Source organism: Aphelocoma coerulescens, chromosome 17 (assembly GCF_041296385.1).
Source record: "Aphelocoma coerulescens isolate FSJ_1873_10779 chromosome 17, UR_Acoe_1.0, whole genome shotgun sequence".
In the NCBI taxonomy this organism is placed as follows: Eukaryota; Metazoa; Chordata; class Aves; order Passeriformes; family Corvidae; genus Aphelocoma; species Aphelocoma coerulescens.
The window spans coordinates 2,263,870-2,283,831 of NC_091030.1; the positions used below are offsets into that span (position 1 = coordinate 2,263,870).

The 19,962-nt window shown below is 61.9% G+C and overlaps 1 protein-coding gene across 1 annotated transcript in view; it reads right to left on the reverse strand.

Moving 5' to 3' along the window:
* The window catches only part of NIBAN2 (niban apoptosis regulator 2), a 30,614-nt gene extending 20,081 nt beyond the window's left edge, over positions 1 to 10,533 (reverse strand). Inside the window, exon 1 of the mRNA XM_069031686.1 lies at positions 10,355 to 10,533. Coding sequence (XP_068887787.1) covers positions 10,355 to 10,409 — 55 coding nt within the window. The 5' untranslated portion in view covers positions 10,410 to 10,533. The remainder of the gene's footprint in view (positions 1 to 10,354) is intronic.
* Positions 10,534 to 19,962: the final 9,429 nt, after the last annotated feature.

The window sequence follows — 19,962 nt, forward strand, 5'->3', positions numbered from 1 at the left end:
CTCCAGCAGCGTAATCAGCCCCACACATGGAATCATGGAATGGTTTGGAAGGGACCTTAAAACTCATCCCACCCCCTGCCCTGGGCAGGGACACCTCCCACTGTCCCAGGCTGCTCCCAGCCCCAATGTCCAGCCTGGCCTTGGGCACTGCCAGGGATCCAGGGGCAGCCACAGCTGCTCTGGGCACCCTGTGCCAGGGCCTGCCCACCCTCCCAGGGAACAATTCCTTCCCAATATCCCATCCAGCCCTGCCCTCTGGCAGTGGGAAGCCATTCCCTGTGTCCTGTCTCTCCATCCCTTGTCCCCAGTCCCTCTGCAGCTCTCCTGGAGCCCCTTTAGGCCCTGCAAGGGGCTCTGAGCTCTCCCTGGAGCCTTCTCTCCAGGTGAACACCCCCAGCTCTCCCAGCCTGGCTCCAGAGCAGAGGGACTCCAGCCCTGAGAGCAGCTCCATGGCCTCCTCTGGACTCTCTCCAACACAGGCACATCCCAAGGCAGAGCCAACTGTGATCCCAACCTCCCATAAGACCAGAGCCAGCCCCACCTCTGAGAGGTGGGGGAAAAAAACAATCCATGAGCTGCAGGTGTGACCCAGAGCCCCGATCACCTGGAGCCCAGCCTGCACAGCTGGACCTTGCTCTTCCCTCCAGCTGCTGCATTTGCTGCCTGCAGGTTGTTCCACCACAGCGGGAGCTCCAGAAACCCCATCCCGCATTCCCAGGCTCTTGGAGAGCCCTTCCAGCACCAGTGTGTGTCCGGAGCTCATTTTCCTCATGTCCTTGAGATCATGTGAGAATGGGAGTGCTGCTGGAAACAGCCCAGGCCTGGGCAGCCTGCTCAGCAGACTCAGCCACGGGGAGGTCAGTCCTGCACAGGTTTGCTCCAAAATGTCCTTGTCCTTCCTCCTCCTCCTCCTCATTCTCTCTCAGTGTCCTCTCAACCTCCTGCGGGGGTATTGGGGACGCCACGTGTCCCTGGTGGGACAGAGCCTGGTGGGGACAGGGACATGGCTCAGCCCAGGTGTGTCCCGAGGGCTCAGTCCCCAGGGCTTGGTCCCTCAGCTGCTCCCAAAGGCAGTGGGGACCAGAGTTCTGGGGCACCCACAGACACAGGCACACCCATCAGCAGGGAATGGGTTGGGTTGGAAGGACCTTAAAGCCCATCCAGTGCCACCCCAGACACACCTTCCACTGTCCCAGGGTGCCCCGAGCCCTGTCCAGCCTGGTCTTGGACACTTCCAGGGATCCAGGGGCAGCCACAGCTGCTCTGGGCACCCTGTGCCAGGGCCTGCCCACCCTCCCAGGGAACAATTTATTCCCAATATCTCACCTAATTTCCCTTCTTTCAGTTTGAAGCCATTCCCCCTTGTCCTGTCACTACAATTCCCCATGAAAGTCCCTCTCCAAATTCCTTGTGGCCCCTTCAGACACTGGAAGGAGCTATGAGGTATCCACAGGACCTTCTCTTCTCCAACATGCACACCCACACACGTGTGCTCACACACCCCCCTTGGAGGGGCTGCAGGCCAGCAGCTGGCAAATCCCAGAGGGAACAGTCATCTGCATCCTCCTCCAAGCCCACATCCCGTCTGGCAGCCACGGCCCTCACGTGTCCCCTTTACATCTGTCCAGGGGGTGAGGTGCCTTCGGAATCCCAGCCCTCCCCAGAAGCCCCCTGGGAGGATGTGGAATCGTGGAATCGTGGAAGAAAAGATTGGTTTGGGTTGGAAGTGACCTCAAAGCTCATCCCATTCCACGCCCTGCCATGGGCAGGGACATCTTCCACTATCCCAGGAGTGGAGTGGCAGCAGGAGCTGGCACAGGGTGCCCAAACCCCTGTGGGTGCCACAGGGATGCCTCACCCCAGGCAGGGAATTTTCCTCTTGGTCCAGAAAAAATTAAGAAAAACAAAAAGGCCAAAACAGCCCATTGAAGCAGAACCCCCGGGCCGGGGGTGGGGGGGTCATGGCCTGGTCTGGCTCCTTCCCCAGCCCTGTGGGACAGCCGGACTCAGGCCAGCTCCCCCCGGCCCCACGCAGTGTCCGGTGTCCCCCGGGCAGCTCAGCCGGGGGTGATGGCAGGGCTGTGCTTGCAGGGCAGGAGCAGACACGGTGGGGACACGTCCTCACGTCCCTCTGCTGGGGGTCCCTGCCCTGCTGACAGTCCCTGTGGGACAGGTGACCCGTGGGCAGCTTGCTGAGGCTGCTGGGGGAGGAGTTAATTACTAATTTAGCCAGTAAATGATTAGTGAGCGGGGGAGGGCTGCGGGGGGGCTCCCAGCAGCCCCAGACCACTGGCACTGATAGGGACAATCACCACGAAGGCACTGACGGGGCCAGTGATGGCTGATGGCTCTTCCAGCAAGGGAAACAAAGCCACTGCAGGGACGTGGATGCCACTGACTGTCCCCAGGTGATGTCCCCAGGTCATCCCTCTCCGTGGGGCTGCTCCAGCCCTCTCCACTGCCTGGTCCAGGCACAGCCAGGGGATGTTCCCACTGTCCCTCGGCTGTCCTCCTGTGTCCCAAATCCTGGCATTGTGCAGACAGAGTGTGTGGGCATCCCCCCGAGGGCACAGCACGGCGAGGATGGGGTGCACACATGGATGGGGGGCACAGGATGCCATGGATGAGGTGCCCAGGGCACCCCACGAGCTCTGAGCAGGACCCATGGCCCTGGGCTGTCCTGGCTCATCCCAGGCTCACCCCAGCAGGAATTTGGGAAAGACAGTGACAGCAGGAGATGGCTCCAGGTAGGCTGAGCACCAGGAGTGCAGTGACAGCCAGCACAAGGGACAGTGCCACTACGGATGGGGCACAGGAACCCTGCAGAGCCAATGGGTGCACCCAAAGGGTTAAGCCCCAGCCGGCAGTTTAGGGTTTCGGGAATTTGAATGTGAGCTCATTTCCACCCAGAAACGCAAACTCCTTCATATGGGCCTGACTCAGCCCGGCTGAGCACCCAGAGGAGATGCCAGGACTGGGGGAAGTTGGGCACCAGTTCCTCACCCCGGGGCACTGTGACAGAGAAGGGCTGGAGGAAGTTTTGTTCCTAATAACAGCAAAACCCAGGGGCTGACCCAGCAGCTCTCCATATTTCCTTCTCTCATACAAACCAGGAGAGGCTGAAGCAGGGAAAGGAAAATGTGGGAGGGCAAAATCTGGGAGAGTTTCCCCTCTGACCTCCCCGCACCCAAATGCACCCTTCACACAAACCCACCCAAACCCACCCCGGGGTGTTCCTGCTCCGGGCTGCTCTCAGGACTGGCACTGAGCTTGACTGGAACAAAACAGGAGCAGAGGCTGCTCTGATGCCAGGCACACCTCAGCGCCAGGGAGGTGGCAGGACAGGGGCACTGCCAGGCTCCAGCACTATCCAAAATCCATGGGGAATATTTTCAGAACTGAAAATATAGCCCAAAACCAGCTCCGAAGGCCGGTGGGGGTGGAAAGGGAGCACGCCGTGCCTCCCCCAGGCAGCAGTCGGGAGCGGCCGGCTGCGCTGTGACTCAGCCGCGCTGGGAAGGCTGGGCAGGCCGGGTAGGAAGGGATGAGGCAGCGGAGCCTCGCCGGAGAAACCAGCTGGGGCCGGGCCTGAACCGGTTCATCCTCTCTGGCCGTGCCTGTGCCGTGCCGGGCTCTGCCCCCGGATGAATCAGAAGCGCTCGTGGTGCCAGCGCAGGGCTGGGGCACCCGCCGGGGACACGGCTCTGAGAGCTGCCCCCATCCCCAGCACCCTGCGCTGCCCCCTCGGCCGGCTGGGACCCCGCGGGTGCTCCCAGGGCTGCGTGCCCACCCAGGGCTGCGTGCCCACCCTGGAGCACCCAGCCCAGCTCCCACCACCAACGCCGCTGCCCTCCCAGCCCACGGCAATCCAACCTGCCGGGACACAGCCGTGCTCCCATGGCCCTGCGAGGCTCTGGAGCCAAGCACGGGTTTAAAAATGATGCAGCACATTCAGCAGCAGCTCCTCAACCTCTGAACAGCTGAAAAACACTGAAAAAACCACTCTCAGCCAAGCTTTGGACACCTTCTGCTGCTTCTTCAGACACTGCTGCTCCTGCTCCGCTGTCCCAGCTGTGAGCTGGGCTCAGCCCCCTGCTCCAGCCCCTTGCCGTGGCTCGGGGTCACGTCCAGCCCGGCAGGACAGGGATCAGCGGCCGGCTACGTGCCGGCGGGTGTTTTCCCGTGGCGTGGATGCCGGTGTCCCGCTGCTTCCCGGGAACAAGGCAGTGCGGGGCTGCTGCGTGCGAGGAATGTGCCTGTGAATAACAAACAGCAGCGGGGCCTTCCAGCGGCTCCCGGGGCTGGGCCGAGGTGCCTGCCCTGAGCCTCCCTGCCCAAACAGCCTCCGAGGGATGTGGGAGGAGGAGATTCCTGCCCCCATCCCACCTGCAAGCCCTCCTTTCCCCTTGGAGCAGCCTTTGGGGCAATGCTCCAAGGCCGTGGGGCGCAGGTGCCCTCACAGCTGGGTTAAAGCCACCCCAAAGCAGAGAGCCACCTGACAGTGGGCACAGGGACCGGGCTCAAGCCACCAGCAGAGGTGACTGCACTCCCAGGACTGTCAGGATATGTCCCATGGACACAGGTGGCTGTGGGAGGATGGAGCATCCCTGTAGGGGACTTGGCTCAAGCTGAACACCAACCCCAAACCCTGAGCTGGACCAGCACCCACTGCCCTCATCCTGGCTGCAACCACATCACCCCATGTGTCCCTCGTCCCCCTGGGTGCCACCAGCACCTGGCCAGGGTGGAGAAGAGCTGCCACCGCTCTGGTTCTCACCGCAGCAGGGTGGGACCCAGCACCACCCCTGCCCAGACAAGGTCCAGCTCATCCCCCAGCACCGGCTGGGCTGCATTGCAGCCCTCGGGAATGGCGCAATCCGGGGTGTGCACAGGCATCCACATCCTCCTGGGAGCCGTGGGACAGGGAGCTGAGGTCCCCACGGCAAAGGGGATGGAGCAAACTTGGGCATCTCCTATGCTGGGGGCAGCTGGGGGCAGGCAGTCCGTGCTCCGGGATGTCCCAGCAGCCGCTTCCCTTGTGTCCCCTCATGCCCAGCCCCAGGGAGAGGCACCAAACCTGGCACGCTGTCCCTGTGCCCAGCTGGACAGTGCCAGTGGGAAACCCAATCCAGCCCCAGGGGAGGAGACCAAACAAAGATTTTTATGTGTATCCAAAAAAACAACCCAGCCAAGAGGGATTTGAAGAAAAGAGCCCTGAGCCTGTCCTGGAGCCTGTCCTGGAGCTCCCTCCCCAGCTCCTCCATACCCATCCCACAGGATGCTGTCCCACCACTACTTTGGGGTCTGGGAGCTGGCTCACCTCAGCTTTGGGCACATTCCTTCATGCAGGGAAACCTCCCAAGGGGCTGAGCAGAGCTGGCAGAGGGAGAGAGGAAGCCAGGACAAGTGTCCTGTGTCCCAGGAACCACCAGCATAGCAGGAGATGGGCGAGACCCTGCCCCAGGTCCTCTGTCACCTCCAGGGCAGTGTCCCATCCATCCTGCTGTGAGGGACTGTCCCATCTGGGGACTCCCCTAGTGAAGGAGGCCGAGTTCCCAAGAGGAATTCCCCAGAGAGATCCCTGCCAGCGAGGGCAGGAGTAGACAAAGAAGGGCAGGAGGGCATGGCAAAGGGCAGGAAGGCACAGAGAAGGGCACTGTGCTCTACCAGAGCTGGGGCCTGTGTCAGATGTCGCTGCTCTTTCCCTTTGAAAAGGGGGAAAAGGTGGAGTTTTATTGCTTCCTCCCCTGCTGGTCCAAGAGACTGGGAGGCAGCAAAAGCTGCTCTGCTCTGCCCCTTCCTCCCTCCCCTCCTGGCCCCGGCACTGGGCTCTCCATGGAGCCACTGCAGGCACCCCCAGGCACGGGACAAGGCCTCAAGGCCAGCCAGGGGCTGGGGACGGGGCACAGCTCCTGCTTGGGGACCTCACCAGGTGGGCTCTGGGGGCTGCAGCCCCAGGATGAGGTGAGATCCCCCACAAAGTGGGTGGTGGGAGCAGAGCTGGATCCTGCAGGGGCAGAGCAGGTCCTGGAGAGCCCATCCTCACCTGCCTAAACACCTTGCCCCATCAAGTGCCCGTGGATAAACATCTCTGGATCCCTCCAGCCCTTCTTCCTGCTGGAAAGCTTGGAGACACGGGAGCCTGCCGGTCCCAGGAGGGTGGGATGGAGCTGACAGGGGCTGTGCCAAGAGGCACCGAGCCCCTCTGAGCTCTAAGCCAGCTTCTGCAGTGATTTGGACAGGAGGGGAGGCAAAGGCTTGGGAAATCCCAGCTCCTGGCTGTGTCCCTGCAGTGGGTTTTGGGGTGTCTGACACTGCCGTGGGGGTGTCCTGCTCTGGGGATGTTTTCTCTCCCTGGGCTGGCCCAAGGAGAGCTCTCAGCTGCCATCCTGGCTCAGTTCCTCCTGCCCCAGCCCTGCCGCTCGCAGGCAGAGCAGGGATCCCCTCCGTGCGTGCCCCAGCTCGCTCCAGCCGAGGCCTGCGGCTAAACCCCGGCTGGGGGAGGCAGGGAAAGCCCTCCTCGAGGGAAGGCAGGCTCTGCCCCGGGGCTGAGCACGGCCGGGAGGGCTCCCATGGCCCGCCCACGTGGGAAGGCCACCAGAACAATGTCCCCTGCCCCAACACGCTGCCTCGGAGCGAGCCCCGTGCCCCGACACGACGGCTGCAGGTAAAGCCTCAGCTTGCCAGAACCAGCCCTCGCCGCTGGCAGGGAGCCCTGACGTGCCAGGGGAGTTATTTATTTGGCGATGAAAGACACACGTTTCGTTGGGAGAAACCACTCCACGGCTGCAGCGCCGAGCCCTCGGAGCCTCCCTGCGCGGCTCCCCCGGGGCAGGGTGAGGGTTTCAGCCTCAAGACCAACCCCAGAGCCCGGCAGCCTCTGCCTCCCACGCCGGCTGGAGCTGAGCTGCGGCAAAGGCTGGGAAATGAGTGTCACGCTTAGGGAAAAGCCACAGAGAACCTGCTCCCGCTGCCAGCAGGAGGAGGACACCGAGCCCTCCATCCCTGGGGCTCGCCACAGCCTGGTGCCTTCTGGCACATCTGGAGCCGGCCCTGCAGCCCATGCCATCGGCATCCAGCCTCCTGCTTGGTGGGATCAGGGATATGCAGACACCGATGCCCCGCAAAGCTGGCTGGAGCAGGGAGGCTGCAGGTCCGGCTCCAGGGATGAGGCTCGGTGTCACCTCCGCCACCTCTGCGTGGGCTGGTGCCCGTGGAAGTCCTACCCCGAAATTAGCAGCTGCTTCACTCCGTAATTAACGGGCTGGCGACTCCCCGGAGATGCCAGAGCAAGGTGTGAGCTCCCAGGGACCCTCCCTGTGCTGCCGCCCACCCCCACATCCCTCTGGTCACGGAGACATCCGGCGGCTCGTGCTGCATCCCTGGGCTCTGCCACCCCTGGGCTCAGGAGCACCAGCTCCACCCAGACCCCAGCCAGCTCCTGCCAGCCACACTTCACCTCAGCCCCCAGCAGGAGGGGTCCATGGGATGCCCTAGGGAAGGAGTTACTCCAGCATGAGGGAAGAGCTTCATCCAGTCCCATGCTGAGAGCACCCACTGCCCCGGGCAGGAGAGGACACTGCAAAACTCCAGGGCACCCAGTGACACCCTGGTTTCCCAGGACACTCCATCCCTGCCACCCTCGTGTGCCCAGCTGAGGGTGCCCATGCAGGGCATCCTTGCACATGGAGGATGAGCCAGTCCCTGCTCCAGCCCATAGAGCAGGTTGGAAGCAACTCCCAAACCACATCTGGGAGGAAGAGGAGGAGGAGGGCAGCCGAAGGGTGTTGACAAACAAACTGGATGACTCCGGCAGGAAGATGTCCAAACCATGGTGGCAGGAGGAAGCACTGGTCAGAGAGACCCTGGAGACTGGAGTGCAGGAGCTGCAGAGAGCTCCTCCAGACAGCCCCAGCATCCCCAGCAGGGAGCTGCCTCCATGCCTGCCTGGAGCCCTCCAGCCCCACCAGAGGGAGGAAAGACCCTGGTCCTGAGCCACCCAAGTCACACGTGTGTGGCTCGTGACTTCTGGGAGACATTGGCACGAGCCTCACGCAGCCACAACCGCATGGGCTGGGACAGGGCATGGGACCTCCACAGCCTGGGCACTGTGGGCATGGCAGGGCTTTTCCCACCTCCTCCTGCCTGTAACCCATTCCCAGGAGGGGCACAGGTCTGGCCCAGGCTCTCCCCAGCAGCTCTGCTGGTCTAAGAGGCTGCAACCTTGGGAAGCCCTGCCAAGCACAAAGAGCTCCTGTTCCTCTAGCAACCAGGGGTCATGGCAGCCTGGACAGCAAATCCAAACTCCCCAAATTTGGGAGGACAAGTGGGAAAAGCTGCTTGGAGAAGGGCTGGATCCCTCCTGGGGCAGCGGCAGCGGAGAGCAGGCCGAGCTAGGCAGGAAAACCCGGAGTTTTCCCCGCCACGTTGCTTTGCATGCCTGACAGCAAGTCGTGCCTTGCCTGCTGGGTTACAGCCCCTCCCAGCTCCGGGGGCTCCTCAGCCAGCCAGGAGCCCTGGCAGGAGCACAGAGGTGCTCCAGGAACCCAGTTTGCCCCAGTCTCTCCCAGGGAGGTGTCCCAGTACAGGTGTGTCCCCCCCTACTCACCCCAAAACCTCTGGAGCTGCAGCATCTTCCAGCCCAGTCTCCATAATCCTATTTCACGGGAATATTTTTTTTTTTCCCCTCAGGAAATCTTTTTCCCATTAAAACTTTTTTCCCACGAAAAGGCCTCTGCAGCCCCCAAGCATGGGTTAAAACCCACCCTGGGCTGACAGCTCAGCCCCTGCCGGGGTGCAACCATCCAGCCTGGCCTTGCAAACACCCAATCCCTGACCCAGCAGAGACAGATCCCAGCACAGGAAACCCAGCCAGGCTTTTCCTTGTTATTCTTCAGGATTAGGATCACAGGGGCTTGCACAGGGAGCTATCTCTGCACAGACAACCAGCAAGTTACAGGGAGATTCAGGATCTGCTTTGGATCCAAACACGCCACGGGCAGCCCCGACCCGGTGCAGCCTCGCGGATCAGCCGGGCTGAGCTTTAACGAATGCGAGATGAAAACCCCAGAGCGAGTTCCAAGCTCTCCTTCAAAGCTCAGAAACCTGCTGGCGTCCTGCTGAGCCGCATACCACGTAAGCATTCCTGCCAGGATGGGGCCTGGCAGGGCGGAGGGGCTGCTCCGCGAGACACCGTGTCCCTGTGCCAGCCCCACGGCAGCTCCAGCGCTGCTCCGCCGGCAGCAGCTCTTCCCCCAGAGCCCTCGGGGACAAAAGGACTTCAGAGCCACTCCCGCGGCTTTATGGCCGAGACAGAGGAGTGATATGGCGGAGTCACCTCCAAAACATCGGCACTCCCCAGCCCTTGAGCTGCCTGCGAGACCACAAGGTCCAGCACGAAGCCACCCTCGGTGGTGACACCCACCCAGGTGCAGCTCCGCTGGGTGCGGGGGTGGCTTCACCCACTGGAGACGAGGCTTTGCCTGCCTGGGGAGCTGAAACCAAAGCTGGGGCGTGAAAGGGCTCGGAGGTTACGTCCTACCCGCTCAGCAGCCCCGGGGAGCCAAGAGCCCGCATCACAAAATGGCTTGGGGGAGCCCAGCACCGCGACGGAGGGGTGACCCCACTCACAGGGGTCAGGAGTGTCACCACAGACCCCAATTAGCAGCCCTGACCCCCCCAGTCACTGCTTCACACAATCCCAGCCTGTGCGGAGCCGTAACCCCGCGTTCCGCGCTTCCCAGGCAGCTCTGGCCAGACATCCTGTGCCACGGGCGAGGCGCTGCCGCCCGGGGACAGACGGGCTCTCAATGACCCCATTGTCACCCTTGCCCGTCCCACGGCGCTGGCGGGGGCACTGCTGTGTCCTGCCTGTGCCGGGGCAGGCTGGAGGCAGCCAGAACCTTTGAGGGGGGTTTTTCCTAATGATCTCCCAGCAATGCAAAGGGGGATGAGACTCATCTGCCAGCCAGCCCCAGCAGTCCCCGTGCTGACAGCGGTGTCCTCGCGCTGGACCCGGCTTCCAGCATCCCCCGGAGCCCAGCTCCCCTCTCCCCTCCCCGCAGCCCGAGGGGTCCCCGAGCCCCGCCGCCAACAAAAACACCCCCGGCACAACCCAGCCTTTCATTTGGGAGGCAGACGGGCACTTCGGGTACCCCCCGGAGCCCCCCGAGCTGCGCCCAGGCAAAACCACGGGAAAGCTAAAAATTAAAAAGTTTAGACAGCGAGAGAGAGGCGAAGAGCAGGCGTGGGGGTCCCGGGAACGCTGAGCGAGGGGGGTTCCCAAAGGGGTTGAAGGAGGGATGGGGAGATCCCGCCGAGGACGAGCGGAGCGGGGGGCGCGTCGGGGGCTCACCCGCGATGTGCTGGCGGCGACCCTCGTCCAGGTGCGTGGAGACCACATCTCCCATGGCGAGCGGAGCCGGGCCGGGCCGGGCGGCGGGAGGAGCGGCAGGAGGAGGAGGGAAGAGGGAGGAGGAGGAGAAGGACGAGGAGGAGGAGGAGGAAGGCAGCGCTCGGGGCGGCCCGGCAGCGCGGCGCCCCACGGCCCCCCCCCCGGCCACTCCTCCCGCACCGCCCCGCGTCCCTCCTGCCGCCCCCGGGAGCAGGGAGAGGCTGCGAGTGTACCCCCAGCGGGTAATTAGCCGCGCTAATTGCCGGGGGGGAGGGGAGGGGGATGGGCAGGATGGAGCCGGGCGCTGGGCAGTGCCCGGTGTCCCCCCCGCAGTCCCGCTGGGAAAACCGGCTCCGTCCTGGCACCGCGCTGCCCCAGCCCCGGCATTGCAACACCCGGGCTCCGTCCCACCTGCGCCCACACCCCGCGGCCGCCAGCCTTGACCTTGGCTCGGGCGCTGCCAAAGTGGCGAGCGGGCGTGGGAGCCGGCGGGCAGCGGGCACAGCGAGGGGCCCCGCGCCCTCCCCAGCCCGCGGGAGAACGCGATGGGAAAAGCTCGAGTTGATTTAAAACCCGCCCCGGCCACAGATTTGGGAGCAGGAGCTGGTCCCGGGATGGGGGCATCTCAGGGAGCAGGAGGGCACACTCGGAGAGGGACACTAAACCCGGGAATGTTCCACCGATCCTGCAAAGCCTCCTCGGACGCAGCCGGGAAGGGAGCAGCTGGAGCTGCGGCGCTGGAGGAAGCGGTGGAAAAGCTCCTCCTTCGTCTTGCTGCTGCCGCGGCTCCTTTGCCGAGAGCAACAGGCGGAAACAGCCCTCGCAGGATCCTGCGGCGCTGCCTGGGCACGATCCGCAGGGAGGAAAGGCCTCGCCGGCCTCATTCCCAGAGCCTGGGCACCGCCAGCAGCTCGGGGTGTGACCGAGGGAGGAAGAGGAGGAGGACGTGGTGGCGTGACCAGAAAGTTCAAGCTGTTCCCAGCCTCAGGGCGGCTCCGGGGAGTCGCTGCCGAGGTGGATGCACGCCTTGGGATCGCTCTGCTCCCTGGATGCTTCCAGACCTCTGGAAGCTGGGGCTGGGCTGGGCGAAGCTCGTCTCAGCTGCTTGGCTTGGAAACGTGGAAAGGGCTCCAGGAGGCTTTTCCTGGGCTGGACTTGTTTACCCGGGAGCGGTGGGAGGGAGGATCGGAGGTGGCCGGGCTGAGGCATCCTGTTTATCCTCCTGAAATAGCTGCCCTCGGCCGCCGCGGGGCTGGGCAGGGGGCGGCAGGATGCTCACATCCCTCCCCGCCTGTGCCACCAGCCCTGCAGCGGTGCCACCACCCCGGGGGACACCAGCGGGTGCTGCCCCCTCGCAGTGCCAGGGAGATGCCCCCCTGGAGCCAAGAATCCGCTTTTTTTGGGCAGGGGCGCAGGGAGGGATGCGGGTGATCCCTCCGAGCCGAACACTCCCCACGTGGCCAAAATCAAGGACATCAACTGGCACCCCGATGCCACCTGCATCTGTGCCAGCACCCTCGGGAATGCCCAGCCTTTTCCATCCTAACACTGTTCTCAGCCCTCGGATTCATTTCAATGGGAAAATACTTCCAAAGCTGGAATATTTCCCTTTCACACCCCCGTGATGCTCCGTAGGAAGGCTTTACCCCTAGCAGAGGGCTTGTTTGCAGTTTGTTTGCCTGGCCAAAATGCTGCTGATATCGAGGGATTCTCGTGGGAAATTTATCTGCAGTGAGATCTCATTTCCAGTAGAAAATCATTCCTCTTTTAAACACTTTCCCCAGTGCTGATCCCTGAGGAGTCTGGCTCTGAGTTAATTTGGAATTCTGTCTTAGTGGGGTGATGGTATTTAAGAGGTGATGAAAATGCATCCGCCCCCTTCAAATTGAAAATAAATGGGAATATCTATCCATGTAAATAACTTCATTATTAGAAACCAAGCTTCATCCCTTCCAAAAAAGCAATGTATGGGATATGATTTAGGCAGTGCACACACAGTCCTGCTAAATAAACCGAGTAAGTGGTTTAAAAGCCTTATTTTTGAAAAATTAATCCACACAAGCACTGGAGCACTGAGTCATCACCCACCTCTTTTGCCCACTAGGGTGTTTCTTAAATAAAAAACTAAAAGCTGAATGAAGAGGTAAAAAATAGACAGCGTTGATATTGTTGGTTTGCGGACGGGAAGGGGATGTCTGTGGCACGCAGAAATAGCTGTCACACAGACACACGGGCTGCTTTTGGGGCTCCAAAAACCACCTGCAGGTGGGCACGATGTCCTGGCACTGTCAGACAGCGTCACTTGGTGGCACAGCACCGGGCTTTTGGCTGGCTGGTGGCAGAGACAGGCTCAGCTGCTAAAGCTTGGGAGAGGAAAGTAAAGCGGTTGTCTGAAGGGTTTAATTGTGACTGGAGACATTTGGGAACTCAAAACTCAGCAGTTGAGCACATTTTGGTGCATTCCCACATGGCCACGGGCAGAGGGGGTTGTCCCCGGTGTGCTCCTGGTCAGGGTTTCCTTCACCCCTGCCACCCTGATGGATGCCTGAGGGGGATGAGGATGGGAATTTGTTCTTCCTCTCCAGCACGTTTGGGTTTATTCCCACATGGTCACATCCCCAGCGTGCTCCTGGTCAGGGTTTCCTTCCTCCCTGCCATCCTGATGGGTGCCCCAGGAGGATTGGGATGGGAATGGGAATGGGAGTGGTTTGTTCTTCCTCTCCAGCACATTTTGGTGCATTCCCACATGGCCACGAGCAGAGGGGATTGTCCCCAACGTGCTCCTGCTCAGGGTTTTCTCCTTCCCCACCACCCAAATGGGTGCCTCAAGAGGATGAGGATGGGGATGAGGATGGGGATGGGAGTGGTTTGTCCTTCTTCTCCAGCACATTTTGGTTTATCCCCACATGGCTACATGAAGAGGGAATTGTCCCTGTGCTCCTGGTCAGGGTTTCCTTTGTCCCTTCCACCCTGATGGATGCCTGAGGAGGATGGGGATGGGGACAGGATTGGTTTGTCCTTCCTCTCCAGGTGCAGTTTCTGGGAGCCCAGCCTGGCTCTGCTCAGGCACTGAGCCCATCCTGCCCTGCACAAGGGGTGCAGGCACAGCCCCCCACTGCCCTCCTGCCTCCCCTCCTGGCTCCATCCTTCCCGAGGATGTCTTTAAATCCATCCCCCTTGGCAGGCTCAGTTCCCAACTCGCTGCTCTCCTTCCCCACATCCCTCTGCAAAGGCTCCAAGTGAAGCTCCTGGATTCAGGAGAACAAACCAGCAGCTCCAGCAGCACAAGTGATGCTCAAATGGCTTTGTCACATCCTGTCCCACGCCTGCCCCGTGTGCTGGGGCTCCGAGGGACCCAGCACAGGCGTCCTTCCCATCAGAGGCTGTGCAGTGTTGGGGTTGTATGGAACTGCAGCCTGACAAAGTCTGATCATGCCAGCTAATTACATCTCGCTGAACAGATGGAAATAATGCTTATCTGCCTGGAGATGCCTGATTTATCTATCCCAGCTCGGAAATGAAGGATTTCCCTGGGAATCCAGCCGAGGGGAATAAGCACTCTCGTGGTTTCAGGCAGCTCCTGGGATGGTGGAGGTGGCAGCAGCGAGGTGAGATAGTTCCCAAATTATTAAAGCCTTCAAAGCCTTCAGTGCATTAGCCCATCATGATGAGCACAGTGTTCCATACTTGTCCTTCACCCTGCCAGGATTTCTCCTGGATGATCCTGGTGCCACAATCCGTGGCCGTGATGAAGAATTGAAAAAAAAAAAAAAAAAAAAAAAGTTGATTATTTGGGATATTTTTTATGCTCACAGCAGTCAAAGCAAGCCTGACAGGGGCTGTGTGCTCAGCTCCCTGGCCTCCTGCTCCCTCAGCTGATGCTTCTGGATTCGGGGTGTGTGGGGAGGATCATCCCACCTTGCTCCCGTGTGATTTTCCATGAATTCATTCCCACAGTGTAAAACCTGACCTCTGAGCAGCAGAAGTGGTGGACGCACCTGCACAGCGCCCAGAACAGGCTGTTCCTCATCGCTCACCACCTCCAGAATCCTGCTGGGTTCCTGCAGCCACTAAACATTGCAGGATGAAGCTTCCAGCCCAGGAAAATTTGTTTCCCTCTCTATGACACAAGGAACAATCAGTGGAGTTTTCCTTCCACTCTCACTGACCCTGGCACAAGGATTTATTTCCACCTCACCAGATCACCGGGAAACCCGATCGCAGTGGGGGAAGAGCCAGGGCGGGGGGGAAGGGGTTGAGGGCAGGAGATGCAGCCAAGGGGAGCTCGGGGTGTCCCTCACAGCTGGGCTCAGGTCCCCATGCACAGTGTTTGGTCACTTACAAACCCACCTGGGTCACCTCTGAAGCCTTGGAGGTGCCTAAGGCATGTCCTTGTTAAGGGACCCGGGGTCTGAGCCAGCCCAGGCTGGGTGGGAGAGAGAAGCACCGGGCAGAGAAGGGGGTGAAGGTGCCCTCCCGCGCCGGGGGCAGCTCGCCTTCCCCAGAATTGCTCTCGGTGCAATTAACAGCAGCGTAATTGCAGCAATAAAACTTTCCACTGCTGATAAAGGCGAGGGCAGCTCTGCCCAGCCCCGCGAGCAGGGATGCTGTGCCCGTGGGCTGCTGCACCCTCCGTCCCGCTGCTGACTCCAGCGCTGCGCTCTCAGATAACAACGTGATTAAAGAGTGCTGAATCAGGCCTGCCTCGACCGGCTTGTGCTGAATCAGGGCTGGAATCCATCAGCTCCAGCCCCACCTCCAGCCCGGGTGCAGAGCTCTGAGCAGGATCCATCAGCTCCAGCCCCAGCTCCAGCCTGGACACAGAGCTCGGAGCAGGATCCATCAGCTCCAGCCTGGACACAGAGCTCGGAGCAGGATCCATCAGCTCCAGCCTGGACACAGAGCTCGGAGCAGGATCCATCAGCTCCAGCATGGACACAGAGCTCGGAGCTGGATCCATCAGCTCCAGCCTGGACACAGAGCTCGGAGCAGGATCCATCAGCTCCAGCCCCAGCTCCAGCCCGGGTGCGGAGCTCTGAGCAGGATCCATCAGCTCCAGCCCCAGCTCCAGCCTGGACACAGAGCTCTGAGCAGGATCCATCAGCTCCAGCCCCAGCTCCAGCCTGGACACAGAGCTCTGAGCAGGATCCATCAGCTCCAGCCTGGACACAGAGCTCGGAGCAGGATCCATCAGCTCCAGCCCCAGCTCCAGCCCGGGTGCGGAGCTCTGAGCAGGATCCATCAGCTCCAGCCCCAGCTCCAGCCTGGACACAGAGCTTGGAGCAGGATCCATCAGCTCCAGCCCCAGCTCCAGCCTGGACACAGAGCTCGGAGCAGGATCCATCAGCTCCAGCCTGGACACAGAGCTCGGAGCAGGATCCATCAGCTCCAGCCTGGACACAGAGCTCGGAGCAGGATCCATCAGCTCCAGCCCCAGCTCCAGCTTGGACACAGAGCTCGGAGCAGGATCCATCAGCTCCAGCCCCAGCTCCAGCCCGGGTGCGGAGCTCTGAGCAGGATCCATCAGCTCCAGCCCCACCTCCAGCTTGGACACAGAGCTCGGAGCAGGATCCATCAGCTCCAGCCCCAGCTCCAGCTTGGACACAGAGCTCGGAGCAGGATCCATCAGCTCCAGCCCCAGCTCCAGCCCGGGTGCGGAGCTCTGAGCAGGATCCATCAGCTCCAGCCCCAGCTCCAGCCTGGACACAGAGCTCGGAGCAGGATCCATCAGCTCCAGCCTGGACACAGAGCTCTGAGCAGAGGGATGACACTGACTGAGAGGCACCCGAGGATCCGCAAAACCCCCTAAGCCGGTGCAGCGGGGCTGTGACAGGCAGCACAGGGGGCGGGTGGTGTCACCCCACCCTCACCCCTCGTGGGTGAGCACCCATCGCCCACCAGCGCCCTGGGGCAGGGAGGGGCCGGCGGGGCCGGGGGAGCGCAGCCCGCGGAGCGGAGGGTACGGGAGGAGGAGGAGGAGGAGGAGGAGGAGGAGGCGGAGGGGGGAGACTCCTGCGGACCATCATTCCCCTCTGCCGGTCGGCGCTGGGATAACCGGTGGCCACCAGCCAGGCGTTGGCAGGGAGCCGGGATCGGCTCGGTGCAGCCTGCGGAGGGTGCGACAGACTGGCGACACTGGCACCGGCGTGGCACGGGGCGTGGGGTGCGGGCAGCGGCGTGGGCACCGGGGTGAGCACAGGGTCTGGCCACGGGGACAGGCACCGGCATGGCATGGGACACGGGACACGGGACATGGGACAGGCACTGGCACAGCCAGGACAGCCTGGGCGCTTGGATGACCACAGGGTATGGACATGGGCACCGGCATGGCACGGATGTGGCTCTGGCTCTGCTCCTTGCTGTGGGATACTGGGAAGTGTGGTTTTCCAACCTGTGGGTTCTGCCCCACTTCCAAACCCTGAGCAGGTGCAGGGGCTGGTGCTGGGTCACAGCCCTGGCATTTGCACCAGGGAAAGGAAAAAACATCCATGTTTGAGCACTGCTGAACAGCTGGAAACAGCGGGAAAACCCAAAGCACCCAGGCAGTGTCTGCTCAGCCCTCACTGCCTCCAGCAAAACCACCGGGCTCTTGGAGATGATTAACCCGGAGCAGCTGCGCCCCAGGCAGCTCGTGGGGACACAAACAACGGGTGACACTGTGCCCCCACTGTCCCTGCAAGCACCTTCCCCCGGGACACGTTGCCAGCCCCGGGGCCAGGCGTTTAACACTCAGCAGTGCCTCTGCCTCTGCTCAGGGTGAGGTGGAAGTGCCCTCCCCATCCCGCATCCCGGACCGTGGATGCATTCCCCAGTGGATGCTGGATACTCTCACACCCTCCCCTAGTGCCCTAAAATCCCAAAAGTTCTGGGGAAGTCCCCAGGGGGAATGGGCACAGATCAGCAGGAGCTGCCAGTGTTTCCCCCTTCAGCCCCAGGGCTCAGAAGATTGTGGGGCACCCCCATTTCTGCCAGTTAAACACATTCCCAGCACCTTAACAGTTTTTAATGGAATTTTTGGGGTTGAAAAAGCCCAGAGTGAGGCCTCCTGGCCTGGACTGCTTAGGAGAGGACCAGGAAGGAGGGATCAGGATGTGGCCCCAAGGCTGCTGGGGGAAGCATCTCCTACATCAACTTCCCCTTGGTACCACAGACATCCTTAAAGTTCTCTGGCAGGAAAAACACCCTGAGCCAGCTCTGACCCCCAGACCAGTCCCTTCTCCAGCCTCCCAGCTCCCTGTTACTTCCCAGGATTCCATCCCACACCAACAGCCACTGGTGGAGGGCCCAGTTGCCAGACCTGGCCATCCCAATTTCCGTGACTTGGACCAAACCAGCACAGAACGGAGTGAGGAAAGCAGCCACCACCTCTCCCCACCCACTCTGATGTTCCTTCCCAGCCCTGTGTGGAAAGGGGGGTGAGGAAAAGCTCCTTCCCTTTCTCCTTCCCCTTCCCCTTCCCCTTCCCCTTCCCCTTCCCCTTCCCCTTCCCCTTCCCCTTCCCCTTCCCCTTCCCCGTCTGGCTGTGCTGGGGGTGTCCAGACCAGGCTCCTCACCCACATTCCCTGAGCAGGGAAAGGCTTCTGGGGGTTCCAAAGGTTCCGAGGCCTGTGGCCACCAGCCTACGGTCCCTGCTTGGAGCACCCACCATCCCGAGGCATTTTGCTCTTCAGCAAATGCCCTGGAGTGGGAACCAGTCTCCCATCCAGCCCCGAGGCCAGCAGGCTCCTGGATGTCAGGATGGGGGCTGTGTTGTCAGGAAGGCGCTCCAACGCATCATTCCCACAAGCAGCCCTCTCCAGTCACCCTGGAGAGGATGTTCCCCTCCCTGCCCTCCCAGCTTTCCCCTCCAAAGGCTCCATCCCCAGCCTGACACCCTCCCCAGCCAGCCTGTGGAGCGGGGCAGCTTTGGTTCCCGATTTTTCCAATGAAACAAGTGCCACTCTTTCCTCATTTCTGTTTTCTGCCAGGTGTGATGGATGCAAGAGAACCACCGGGCTGCCGGGGAGCTGAGTGTCCCCAAGGGCAGCGGGACACACCTTGGGGACCCCCAGCAGCCAGGTCCAGCTCTCCTGCAGCTCCCTACACACGCTGGGGCTTCTCCTACAGCCAAGTGATGCTCGGCCTCCGTGGGAAGATTGACAGGGAGATGGAGGAGCAGTATAAATACCTCGCTCCTAAATAGCCTGCTGGTATTTATAGCCTGGCACCGAGTCCGGTGCCTCTGACAAACTCAGCCACGGATTATTTTTAAGGAAGCATTGAGGAGAGCAGGTTTTGTAGCAAAGGGCTGGGACTCGCAGCTGCCTGACCTGGGGCTACTGGAGCTGGATGGAGCACAGGTCTTTGTCACTCTGCTGTCCCTCCGGTGCTCCTTCGTTGTCCTGTGTCCCCAGGCACTCAATGATAGGGTGAACCTCTCCATGGCCATACATATATACATATATAAAAATATATCTGTATTTATATGAGGAGAGACACCTGCGGGCACAGCCTGGCTCTGGAGCGCTGCCATGTGCTCCAGCTCTGTGCTAGCACCGCGCCATTCCCCACCTCCTTTCCCATTTTCCCCCCATCACACGCTGCCCAGGCTTGGAAAGGGAAGCACCCAAATCCCCTGGGCACAGCCCTGGGAGGCAGCCACAGCGTCTGGCAGCCCTGGCACCCAGCCCGGCGGGAAAGCTCAGTGGGTGCCAGCCTGGGTGCGGGGTGAACACACATCCTGCGTCCCCAGATTTACAGCCCTGTCGTGCCCAGCGTGGAGGGGTGGCCAGGGGGTCACTGATCCCCTGTGTGCGTGTGTGTGGAGATACTTTATTGGGAAATAAGCCTGATTCACCCAGGGACCCCTCCCCACTGCAGCCCTGGGGTGGGGGCAAATTCCCTCCAGCCCCACCATGGGGTGGGGGGCAGTGCTTTGCTTTGGCAGCGCTTTGGGGGCACAGCTGAGCCCTGGGGCGCAGGGAGGGGAGGGTACCGGGTGCGGGGGTGATGCTGGATGCGGGGGGATGCCGGGTGCGTGTGCGTGAGTGATGCTGGGGGTGTGTGGGTGATGCTGGGTGCGGGTGAGGCGCCGGGTGCGGGGGGACGCCGGAGGGGTGTGCGATGCTGGCTGCGGGGGTGATTTCGGCTATGGGGTGATGCTGGGGGCGCGCCTGTGTTAATTCCGGTAGCGGGGGCGTGCCGGGTGTGTGTCCGTGGGTGATTCCGGCTGCGGGGGGTCCGGTTCATGTCCCCGTGTCCGTTCGTGTCCCTGTGTCCGTGGCGGTGCCGCGCGCGGGTGCCGCCGCTGCAGTACCGGCTCCCGCCGGCCAGGGGGCGCTGGCGGCGGGCGCTGCGGCGCGGGGCGTGGCCTCGCTGGGCGTGGCCGGGGCGTGGCCGATGACGTAGCGCCCCAAGCCCCGCCCCCGGTCAGCTGAGCGCGCCGCACCGCCCCCCCCGCGCCCCCCCCCGCCCCCCGATCCCCCCCTCGTCCTCCTCCCTCTTCCCTCCGCCCTCCGCATCCCTGCGCCGCCACCCGCAGCCTCGCCCGGCCGTGCGCGCCTCGGGGTGCCCCCCCCATACCCCCCCTT